General features: G+C 52.4%; 1 protein-coding gene across 2 annotated transcripts; it reads left to right on the top strand.

Moving 5' to 3' along the window:
• The first annotated feature begins 1,210 nt into the window (after positions 1-1,210).
• On the top strand, positions 1,211-10,168 carry LOC144583769 (uncharacterized). 2 transcript variants are annotated; one of them, XM_078378463.1, is made up of 7 exons: positions 1,211-1,369; positions 2,788-2,841; positions 4,855-4,914; positions 6,442-6,495; positions 7,147-7,224; positions 8,372-8,461; positions 9,950-10,168. In XM_078378463.1, the coding sequence occupies exons 1-6, from the start codon at positions 1,301-1,303 to the stop codon at positions 8,426-8,428; spliced, it is 372 nt and encodes a 123-aa protein (XP_078234589.1). In that variant the 5' UTR covers positions 1,211-1,300; the 3' UTR covers positions 8,429-8,461; positions 9,950-10,168. The 2 variants fall into 2 exon arrangements, with proteins under 2 accessions (XP_078234589.1, XP_078234590.1); XM_078378464.1 differs by lacking the exon at positions 2,788-2,841 and having other exon boundaries at positions 1,228-1,369.
• The last annotated feature ends 1,639 nt before the right edge of the window (positions 10,169-11,807 follow it).

Here is an 11,807-nt window from a genome sequence, read left to right as displayed (position 1 = left end):
CCTCTCTGGTTCTTCACCTTCTTCCAGGCCAAACATGCACACACCTGACATCCATGCGCAACGCGTGTGGACCAGCAATACCGGCCTGACTCAGGGCATCGCAGGGCATCTGGCAGAGAAGGCCCTCCCCATATGTGGATGATGAATTCAGATCTGCAACAAGAGGTGCCAGAATGGCTCAGAGCAAGCCCAGAACCACCAGGGACAAAACCACCGTGTGGACAAGTTAGTCCTGGGATCAGCCAGGCATTGTCTCCGCAGTGGGAAAAAGACTGACAAAATCCTGAATCCAGAGCCGCCCTCAGAGAAACTGAAGCTGTAGACAGGCCAGAGGTGATGAAGGAGCTGATGACGGGTTTGTGTAGATCCAGACGATGCTGTTACACACTAGTCTCCTTCAAGAATAAAGACCGAAAAGCCCCCCCCCCCAAAAAAGTGTGTTGCTTATAAACCACCTCAAAGTGCTTAAAGTACTCTCAGAGTTGTTTACAATTTAGGTATGCAGGATACACATCTGCCGCCACGCCCCTGCCTGCCCCAGCAAACGGGATACTCAATTTGCCAGCCTCGGAAGGATGGAAGCCTGAGTCCACCTCCACATGGATTCCTCGGATTGAACCTTGGCCGTGAGCAGACATTTGGCGGCAGGACCGCCGTTTAGCCACTGTGCCAGGAGACCACCAGGATGCAGCCACAAGAAAATGAATTTCAAAGTCGTGTCTATCCTGTACATTGGATATATACTACTGAAGCATCTTTCTGTCCTGACAGTGGCCCTGTGCCGGCGTTTATGCATCCACAAGCGCCCGGCCAGGTCTGTGGTTCTATAAGGAGGACATTCTTTTACAGGCAGCCCTTTATTGTCATGTGTCCCTGTTGGTTCAAAGCAGGCGTCATTTTGATGGGCACGAGGACACAGGGATGAGGCAAGGGAATTATCCAAAGGGAATTATTTTCTAATCCCTGCAGGCGGACCTTTTGCTTGGAGGGCAGCAAGACAGAGCAGGCCCAGAAGACATGATGGGTGCAGCCCCGCGTGGGTCCCGAAAGGTGGGGCGCCAGCGCCATGCAGGCAGGCGGTCCTGAGACGGGAGAGACATTTGGCCCTCGGCGAAGGATTGCCCAACAATCATGCACTGGTGGACCCTGTGACCCATTGATCGGGCCTTTCCCGGCACCGGTCAGTTTCCAGAAAGGGGACAAGCCGGGTCAGAGGGAGGGGCTCGCCTCCATTTTAAAATAACCTCCTCCGGTTGCTGGTTCCGAGGACAGAGTCAGGCGGGTGCTGAGACTGCTCACCATGAAGAACCTCTGGCTGGTCGTGGCTGCCCTCTTGGTGCTTGTGGCTCCTGCTTCGGCTACACGGGAGGTGAGCTTTGCCCTGTTGAAAGAGGTGTTTAAGAAGAGGGCTGAAGGCCAGCTGGGGTGGGCTGACGTTCTCCTGAGGCTGGGGGTCCCTGACTCTAGAGGTGGGGCCTTCTACTCAGACAGGCAGCCCACCCCGTTGTTCCTTCGGCGAAGGCCTTCGCATCCACCCCATCGCTCCCAAAGCATGCGCACACCCAAGAACAGTGGAATTGCCCGCCTAAGCTCAGGAACCCTGTCCTATTTTCTTTTCTTTTATTTTATTGACACACTCAGCTTTCTCCCAAGACAGGGGCCCAAGATCCCAAGCTTTTTCTGACCCTAATCCAGGCCTATCCTTAGCTTAGCCACATCTGAGCATCCATCGGCATCCAGAGTTTGGGATGCTAATTTAAAGGAAGAACCTGCTTCTTCATCTCGGCTTCATCCCAGGCAGAAAAGCGGCTCCTTGATGGGATGGTCTCGCTCCCCAGGTTCCGGGAGTTCGATTTGCATAAGATGGGTCCTGGTATTCGCCTGGAGGAAAAGAGTCAAAACCCCACTGTGCTGTGTCTGTTCGCTTCTCCAATCTAGACTGGAAAGCGAGATAACGCCCCCCCCCCAACAAAGGAAAACCTGGCCAGCCTTACTCCTTTTACAGAGACTCTTTGAGGGAAGAAAAAAACGTGTCCATATACAGTGTGTCTACAGCTGGCTGTGTTTTATCCTTCCAAACTGCATTCCGTGTGATCTGATCAAAGGTGTGCTCTTCCTGCGCGTTCCATGTAGTGCTTGTGTGTACACAGTCCCTTCAGTATGTGCAAGCTGACCACAGGTCTCATCCTTGGGACTCATCCTTTCCCACCAGCAGCCACCAGGGCCGTGCGAAATGTGGCTCAGAAGGCCACCACTTTGGACACAGGGAAGCGGAAGGCCAGCCACCCTGCACTGAACAACTTTATCCTTGCCCCCCCCACATCTGCACTGGGATAGAGAGGCTCACCCCTCCCTCAGAGAAGTGGCCAGCACGCCCTCTGCTCATCCTGCCCCCTTCCCTGAGGACGGCAGGTGGGGCAGGCCCCTTTTATAGGGAAGAGCCCTTCCTTCCCTCAAACTGGGAGGCAAAAGGCAAAACGGAGCCCTAAGGCTTTCCCTTTCCCTTGGCCCTCCCTAGCTGGGAAAAATGGCAAACTGCAACGGACGGGTGCATAGCCTGATGAAGTGGACACGAGAGCTTGCTGATGGTTTGAATTCTTCTCATGATCTCATCAAGGCATGGCCCACGCCTGTGTCTGTATGGCAAAAGGAGCCCCACAAAGGCAAAACAACATCTTCGTTGACCTCCCTTCTCGGTGGTGTAATTCCCACCCAGCTTGAGTTTCAGTTCCCACACCACTTGGGCACAGCTGCCTGACTTTGCTCTTTGTGTCTTAATCCCTTCAGGACGATTACGAGAGCGGCCCGAGGCCTATGCCGAGTTCCAGTCCCATCCGCTGGGTAAGTTACAACGTGGGACGACAGTCCCGGCTGGGAGAGGAAAATCCTGTGAGAAGCCCCGGAGCCCCCGGATTGGCCCTCCTCCTCCAGGGCCTCATCCGGCCAGGGAGCATTTCGCCCACCTTCCTAGGAGAAGCCGGTCCCCAAAGCATCCTTAGGAGCTGTGGTTGCCGAGCCGGGTGGGAAGCGCCCCACACGGGGATCCCCCTTTCACCCCACTGAGATGCAAGGCCAACGGAAAGCCCACATGCTGGCCCATATTCCGTGGCAACATGCCTCGCTCTTCGATGGCACGGGCACGGGGTGGCTCCTACGTTGGGCAGCTTCCCGTTCCCCAAGATTTCCGGGCCAAACCGGCGTCTGGCTGTGGGGTCCCCAGGCTTTAAAGCCACTTTGCAGGCAAAAAGTCTCTCTTGCCCCTGAGACCGGTCTCCGCACTGACAAGTGGCAGGCGATCGGGGGGGGGGGAGCAGTTCTTGCGCCGGCACCGGGGAGACCCAGCAACCCCAAGAGAGGTTTCTCCCAGATCAGCTTCATGGCCGACCCTTTCTTGGAAGGACTCAGACATTCGTGGGGAGGCCTGGTCCTTAGCCAAAATCCTTGGGTACCCTGGGATCTGCTCGCTCACGGCCACCATAAGACCAGCAGGCAGGCAGCCCTCCCCCCTCCCCCCGTTGTTCCTTCAGCGAAGGCCTTCGCATCCACCCCGTCTCTCCCAAAGCATGTGCACACCCAAGAACAGTGGAGCTGCCCGCCCGCCCGGGGCAGGGCAGGGGGCTTCCTGTAAATCAAGCAGTTTTTATGCCGGTGTGGCCGGAGGATCCTGCCGAGCACAAGGCCTTGATGAAAAAACGGGGCTGAGCTTCTCTCCCCGGGGGCTTGTCCGCAGCCGCTGGAGGCCCAAGGGATGTGGCCTCTGTGGGTGGCCCAGTGAAAAAGAGGAAGGGTCTCCTGGGCCCTCAGTGGAGGACATTTCAAGAGGTGGAGTCTGCATGAAAAGCTGCCTCCACTGAAATGTCCTCTTCTAAGCCACTCACAAAGGCTCAGGAACCCTGCCCTATTTTATTTTATTCTATTTTATTGACACACTCAGCTTTCTCCCAAGACAGGGGCCCAAGATCCCAACCTTTTTCTGACCCTAATCCAGGCCTATCCTTAGCTTAGCCACATCTGAGCATCCATCGGCATCCAGAGTTTGGGATGCTAATTTAAAGGAAAAAGCTGCTTCTTCATCTCGGCTTCATCCCAGGCAGAAAAGCAGCTCCTTGATGGGATGGTCTCTCTAGGGGTGGCTGGTGATATAATTGCCCCTTCGAGGACACTGCGTCGATCCACCCGGGCAATTCAAAATAAGCAGAACATTACATATAGAAATAGAATAAATAGAGCATTATATGTTGATTTTAAAATTTTATATATATAAAATTTATACACACACACACACACACACGTTCTCGAAGGTGCAATGTCATATCTATCTTGTCTTCTTTATTTGTTATTATTCTTTTGCTTTTGGCCTAATACTGTATGCTAGCGTGGGTAAACAGAGCTGCCTTGGTTCTAAACGTACACCAACAAGGGGGCTGCTTAGCAACTGTTTGCCCCATTAATTTTGAAAAGTAATTTTGTTACACATCCATTGCCAGCAAGTAACTAGTTACAGCTAAGTATGTAACTTGTAATTTGTTACTTCTGACCTGGATTGCCTTCCTGCGTCGCTGCCACCGCCCTCCGTCCTGGGGCCTTGGGCATCCCAAAGGGAAGGTGCCCGCCTGTCGCTCACGGGCTGCTCCTCTTCCTGCAAGCGGGTCCTCTGGAGAAAATCCACCTCTGCCCCCCCTCGTTCAAGGGCTGGCAGTCCTCTGGAGCTCTCTCCCCACTAACGTGTCCCATTTCAACACCGGGGGTGTGTGTGTTTGTGTGTGTGTGGGGGGGGGTTGATGAGAAGCACTACTGCTGAGACCGCCCTGCCCCACTTATACTCTCTCTCTCTCTTTCTCTCTTCATGCACAGCGTGAAAAGAGAGCCGCAGTCTCCTGGAGGCCCAGCCGTTTTTCCATCATCTCGTCAATGGTAATGTTGAAACCAGGAGCTAGCCTCCTGCAATAGCATGTCAATGTTTTAACACCAAGAACTTTGACACGAGAGAGAGTTTAAATGGTTGCTGTTTTATTTAGCTAAATAAGAAATGCAGACAAAAGTCAGGCCTCCAAGTGTAGGCAAGAACACACCGTGTCATGCAGAGGAAAACCAGGACTTTTATAACAAGGAAGGCGAGGAGAAATGGAGAAATGGGTGGTTCATGACCAATTGGCAGAAGGTATGGGGTTACAAAGGATTTCAAACTTTATCAGAGCGGGAATCACAGAAGGGAGAAAATTTTACAATAGCATGAGTCAAAAGGATGTGTGTGTCTATAGACAGCAATTACAGAAGCGCCTGGTTACATTGTTGGTTTGTTCTGATGGGAAAGAAATTTACTGTATTATTTTGCAAAAGAGATTACAAGGTTCGGTGAAAAGGAGACTTCCAAGGTGATAGGAAATAATGTTTATAAAAGGAAAAGGTTTTGTCCAGTGGGAGTGCCCAGGTTCTGGGAGTTCGATTTGCATAAGATGGGTCCTGGTATTCGCCTGGAGGAAAAGAGTCAAAACCCCGCTGTGCTGTGTCTGTTCGCTTCTCCGATCTAGACTGGAAAGCGAGATAACGCCCCCCCCCCCAGCCTTACTCCTTTTACAGAGACTCTTTGAGGGAAGAAAAAAACGTGTCCATATACAGTGTGTCTACAGCTGGCTGTGTTTTATCCTTCCAAACTGCATTCCGTGTGATCTGATCAAAGGTGTGCTCTTCCTGCGCGTTCCATGTAGTGCTTGTGTGCACACTGTCCCTTCAGTATGTGCAAGCTGACCACAGGTCTCATCCTTGGGACTCATCCTTTCCCACCAGCAGCCACCAGGGCCGTGCAAGACATGGCTCAGAAGGCCACCACTTTGGACACAGGGAAGCGGAAGGCCAGCCACCCTGCACTGAACAACTTTATCCTTGCTCCCCCCCCACATCTGCACGGGGATAGAGAGGCTCACCCCTCCCTCAGAGAAGTGGCCAGCACGCCCTCTGCTCATCCTGCCCCCTTCCCTGAGGACGGCAGGTGGGGCAGGCCCCTTTTATAGGGAAGAGCCCTTCCTTCCCTCAAACTGGGAGCCAAAAGGCAAACCGGAGCCCTAAGGCTTTCCCTTTCCCTTGGCCCTCCCTAGCTGGGAAAAATGGCAATCTGCAACGGACGGGTGCATAGCCTGATGAAGTGGACACGAGAGCTTGCTGATGGTTTGAATTCTTCTCATGATCTAATCCACTGGTTCTTAACCTTGGGTTACTCAGGAGTTTTGGACTGCAACTCCCAGAAGCGTTCACCACCAGCTGTCCTGACTGGGGTTTCTGGGAGTTGCAGTTCAAAAGCATCTGAGTAACAAAGGTTAAGAACCACTGGTGGTAAAGAACCCCCCTTCTCGGTGGTGTAATTCCCACCCCGCTTGAGTTTCAGTTCCCACGCCGCTTGGGCACAGCTGCCTGACCTTACTCTTTCTGTCTTAATCCCTTCAGGACCATCACGAGAGCCACCCTAAGCCTGAGCCGACTTTCGGTTCCATCCTCCTGGTAAGTTACAACGTGGGACGACAGTCCAGGTTGGGAGAGGAAAAATCCTGTGAGAAGCCCCGGAGCCCCTGGATTGGCCCTCCTCCTCCAGGGCCTCATCCTGCCAGGGAGTATTTCGCCCACCTTCCTAGGAGAAGCCGGTCCCCGAAGCATCCTTAGGAGCTGTGGTTGCCGAGCCGGGTGGGAAGCGCCCCACACGGGGATCCCCCTTTCACCCCACTGAGATGCAAGGCCAACGGAAAGCCCACATGCTGGCCCATATTCCGTGGCAACCTGCCTGGCTCTTCGATGGCACGGGCACGGGGTGGCTCCTACGTTGGGCAGCTTCCCGTTCCCCAAGATTTCCGGGCCAAACCGGCATCTGGCTGTGGGGTCCCCAGGCTTTAAAGCCACTTTGCAGGCAAAAAGTCTCTCTTGCCCCTGAGACCGGTCTCCTCACTGACAAGTGGCAGGCGATCGGGGGGGGAGCATTTCTTGCCTCGCACCGGCACCGGGGAGACCCGGCAACCCCAAGAGGTTTCTCCCCGATCAGCTTCATGGCCAACCCTTTCTTGGGAGGACTCAGACATTTGTGGGGGGGGGCCTGGTCCTCAGCCGAAATCCTTGGGTACCTTGGGATCTGCTCGCTCACGGCCACCCTCTCTGCAACAGGATGAAGAGGTCAGGAGGGAACCGGGCATGACATACGACCAGCCTCTCTTTGAGCGGTTTTGGGGATTAATACATAAGGTATGTCCCGAAGCGGGTGTGGGGAAGGGGAGGGTTTGGGGGAAGCAAGGGGGGGGGCTTCAGGCCGATGGCCCTGGAGTGACAAACTCGCTGGGAAGACTGGCTTATTAAAACCAGGTGTCTTTTTTTTCATTAGGGGCTGCTCCATGGGGTGTGTATGTGTGTGTGTCTCTCTCTCTGTGTTTGCTCCTCTAATTTCCCAGCACTGTTTATTTTGGCAGTGCCTGGGAATGGCCAGGCTTGGGATCTCCTTGATGGCGGGTTGGAGGGACAGCTGCAGCACACCTCATTTCTTTAAGCCTGGCTATTTGAAGCAAACAGTCATGTTTGTCAGTTTGCTGTTTAATCTGGTCTGTTGATCTGTAAGTAGATGAAACGTATTTGTTCTCCTGCCAATGTCTTGGAGTGAGTTATCGAGACTATAAGTACCAGTTGGTGAGAAAACAGGCGGACTACTGCGGGGCACGTGATCCTAATTTTGCTCCGTGAATCCCTGCAATTCTGCTGTGTGGCTAAAGGGATTTAACCCAAGATACCAAACTCTGGAACAACTTAAAGGGTGTGCAGAGGCCCTCGCTGGACTGTCAAACTGACAATAAAGCTAAACATAAAGACTTTTGCCCTGCAAACTGGGAGTGGTAATATTTCAGAAATTAAACAGGCTGGCAAAGGATAATTCCTGGATGTAGAGAAAGCCACCCACAAGGCCTGCCCACCAGAGCTTAGCACAGCCAGATGGGGAAGGACATGAGTTTCTTATTGCCACGAGTGGAAGCCAGTCAGCACGCGGCACAGCCAAGGGTTGCTAAAACCAAGGAACTGGGTTCTATCCTCCCCCCCCCAGTTCAATTTACTTTGAAACCATGCTGCCTTCTCTTCAAAGGGGCCATTCTTAACCAGCAAGCAGTGGTTCACCTTTTGGTCCATGTTAGCTCCCCGTTTTTAACAGAGATGCATCTGAATGAAGGCACGAAGGGCAGGATCTTCCCTGCGGGGTATTTGTTTCTGAAGGTGGCCTCTGCAGCTATCCAGATTTAATCTGAGTTTCCAAGTTTAAACGCCACCCGTGCCACGCCAGGTTTCTTTGGCTCCTCGCTGCAAAGTCACCCGATGACATTGCGCTCTTCTTGCTCCTTTCCTCCTGCAGAACCCGGATCTAGAAGAGACCTCTAGGAAGACTGAGGACCAGCAGTACCCATTTTGACCTGAACAGCATCAGGGAGAAGGAACGCCAGAGGTTTGGAGCAGATCTTGTGACTGGACAGCCATGATCGCTGAAGGCGAGGGAGCTTAAAAGGGACCAAACTCCTTCAGATCAAACTCCCCAAATCCGCAAGGGGGGGAATGCCTTTATGGCGATCCCCTCCACCTTCACAAAGTATGGCAGATCTGGGGTTCTTCTTAAAACTTGTCCCAATGGTGGAAAGACCTGGAGAAAGTGCCTTTGGGACCCCGTGGTGTTAAATACCTGGTGAACATTCACATCTTCCCTTGAATTTTGGCCCTTTCCAACTGTCCAACCTGATGAAGTGTTCCAGAGGACTCGAAAGCTTGCATGTTTTCTCAATATACAGTAAACCCCAAGAAATGAATGGCCTAGCTAAGGATTTGGGTTTTTACCTTCATCCTGTGGCTTGACACAATTGCTTCTTTTTTGGGGGGGGATGCGAGGGAGGGATTCCTCCTTCACATCTGTTACCCATTGAGGCTGGATCAGTGCCCTTGCTGCCTTCCAGATTCCCCCCCCCCCCCCCGTGCTTGGTACCTCACACTGGGGGCTGGAAGTTATGCTTTCAGAGGGACCTGTTGGCAGGCATCCGTCCCGGGGCCTGAGCAGAGAAGGCAAGAGAGCAAGAGCAGAGTCACAGAAGGGGTGCCAGAAAAGCCTGGATCGCAATTCCTGGGGTGCACCGATGGCTCCAACGGGGGCGAAGGGGAGCCCACTGATCGGGGATGATGACGTGCAGTTAGACAAAAGCCTCCTGGGGATGTCCAGAGGAGCTGGGAACAGAACTGCGGAGGGTGGCGGAAGAAGGACGTCTCCTTCTCTTCCACGGCATTTAAAAGACAGACGCACCTGCCCACCATGGATACAGGGTCCCTAATTAGCAGAATTGGGGCAATGAGGGTTTCTTTTTTTAGACTACATCTCCCCACATCCGCCAGCCAACTTAGCTATCGGGATTCGGGGAGTTGTATTCCAAAGGAAGACAGAGAGTGCCAAGCTCTGCTAAAGTTATGCTTCCGGGCACATTCCGCATCGCTGTTATGGGAGTAAACGGCACGGGGAGGATGGTGGTGTCAGGTTGATAAGAACCTGGTCCAGGGGCTGGGGGGGAGAGATGGCATGCCAGGGCCAGGGTCCCTGTTCTCCCCATACAGCCATGTGCAAATATTGACCACAATAAGCTGGAGATAAGCATTATCTCCATTCCTGCCCGGCCTGGCATTCCCAGATTCCCAAGCCGGGCTGGGCTCTGGGAGGCTCCTCGTGGATTAGTCAAGAGCAACAGTCATGGTTCTGCCCCCCCCCCCCGATACTTGGGAGGCCCTGGCGTATGGGGAAGGGAATGGAGGGGGGGTGGAGAAAAGCTTCCAACAGCCCCCCCTCCTCTGCAGTGTTGCCAGGATGGATCAGATCCAGGGGACTTGAGAGAGGCTTCTAGTCCAGCGGCAACATCCCTTGGAGACATCTTCTCAACCTCTCCATTACCTTCCTCTGCAGGTTTGGAAGTTGGGCATCTGCCCCAGAAAGGAACGCTGTCAGGAGGTTCCGGGATCGACTTCCCCTTGGCACAGCTGAGCCGCTTCCTTCCTTCTTCCCTTCTAGGCTTCTAAATCCAATTCTGCAAAATGTTACCCTTCTCCGAGTCTTTCCATGTGGCTGATAATCATGGGATACTGGCTGCGCCAGTTGAACAAATAAAGATCCTTAAAGCTGAAATGTGTTTTTGCTTGTCAAACACAAAAAGAACATTGTGAACATACTGTACTGATTTTATCTTAACATTGTTTAGTCGTGTCCAACTCTTCGTGACCCCCCATGGACCAGAGCACACCAGGCCCTCCTGTCTTCCACGGCCTCCCAGAGTTGGGTCAAATTCATGCTGGTCACTTCGATGACCCTGCCCAACCATCTCGTCCTCTGTCGTCCCCTTCTCTCCTCTTGCCTTCACTCTTTCCCAACATCAGGGTCTTTTCCAGGGAGTCTTCTCTTCTCATGAGATGGCCAAAGTATTGGAGTTTCAGCACTCAGGGTTGATTTCCTTTAGAATGGATAGGTTTGTTCTCCTTGCCGTCCAGGGGACTTTCAAGAGCCTCCTCCAGCACCCTTCATGGATTGCTGCCTTGTCGTGGCGAAGGGGCTTGAGTAACTCAGAGAAGCTATGGGCTATGCCGTGCAGGGACACCCAAGACGGACAGGTCATAGTGGAGATTTCTGACTAAATGCAATCCACCTGGAGCGGGAACTGGCAAGCCACTCCAGTATCTTTGCCAATAAAACCCCATGAACAGAAACAAAAGGCTAAAAGATATGACGCTGGAAGATGGGCCCCTCAAATTGGAAGGCATCCAACATGCTATTGAGGAAGAGCAGAGGACAACTACAGTGGGGTCTTGACTTAAGAACGGCTTGAGTTAAGAACATTTTGACTTAAGAACCGCTCTCATAGGAAAATATTGACTTGACTTACATACTTAGATTTGAGTTAAGAACTGAAAAAAAACCACGTGGGAGGCAGGGAAAGTGCAAAATGTGAACTTTCAGTTAACTGTCGGCCAGTGAAAAGGGTGCCTGTCTGCTTCCTCACTCCTCCCAGCGTTTAGAGAGTGGATTGGGAGACAGTCTTCGGACTGCCTGGTACTGTCCTGCCTGGACTGTATTTTCCCTGCCTTCCCTGAACCTTTCTTGACCTAAGAAAAAAAAAAGAAACAAAATATCTCCCTCTAGTGGTTGAAGGCGGAATAGCAGCTTCCCATTAGTTTCTATGGACGGAAAAGAGCAGATACGGATCAAATGGTTTTCAATGCATTCCTATGGGAAATGCAGATTTGACCTGAGAACTTTTTGACTTGAGAACCGCCTTCCAATACGGATTAAGTTCTCAAGTCAAGACCCCACTGTACAAGTAACTCCAGAGCTAATGAAGTGGTTGGGCCAAAGCCGAAGGGATGCTCAGTTGTGGGTGTGCCTGGAAGTGAAAGGAAAGTCTGATGCTGCAAAGAAAAATACTGCATAGGAACCTGGAATGTAAGATCTATGAACCTTGGAAGGCTGGATGTGGTCAAACAGGAGATGGCAAGAATAAACATTAACATCCTGGGTGTCAGTGAACTAAAATGGACAGGAATGGGCGAATTCAATTCCGACGATAACCATATCTTAACATAATTACTTTTTTTTTGCCTGGGAGTCCCAAGACTCTTTCCTGCTTGAGGCACTGATGCAGCTGCACCCGGTGCCGCCCGACTGTGCCAGAACATGGACTGGGTCAGAAGGCACGCTTGATATAAAGAACCCACACATCATGCCTCTGTTATGGTGAGCCTATCCACAGAGCAGCCATGGACATTCATGGTCT

This window comes from Pogona vitticeps, chromosome 6 (assembly GCF_051106095.1).
Source record: "Pogona vitticeps strain Pit_001003342236 chromosome 6, PviZW2.1, whole genome shotgun sequence".
Taxonomy (NCBI): domain Eukaryota; kingdom Metazoa; phylum Chordata; class Lepidosauria; order Squamata; family Agamidae; genus Pogona; species Pogona vitticeps.
The sequence above is the reverse complement of the archived record's forward strand: the minus strand, read 5'-3'. Positions and strand labels throughout refer to the sequence as shown.

What these genes read in the sequence shown, in the direction of transcription:
- LOC144583769 (XM_078378463.1), top strand. Translation starts at nt 1,301, where the DNA reads ATGAAGAACCTCTGGCTGGTCGTGGCTGCCCTCTTGGTGCTTGTGGCT. An exon ending in GTTCCAGTCCCATCCGCTGG is followed by an intron (nt 2,842 to 4,854) that starts GTAAGTTACAAC and finishes CTTCATGCACAG; the next exon opens with CGTGAAAAGAGAGCCGCAGT. An exon ending in TTTGGGGATTAATACATAAG is followed by an intron (nt 7,225 to 8,371) that starts GTATGTCCCGAA and finishes TTCCTCCTGCAG; the next exon opens with AACCCGGATCTAGAAGAGAC.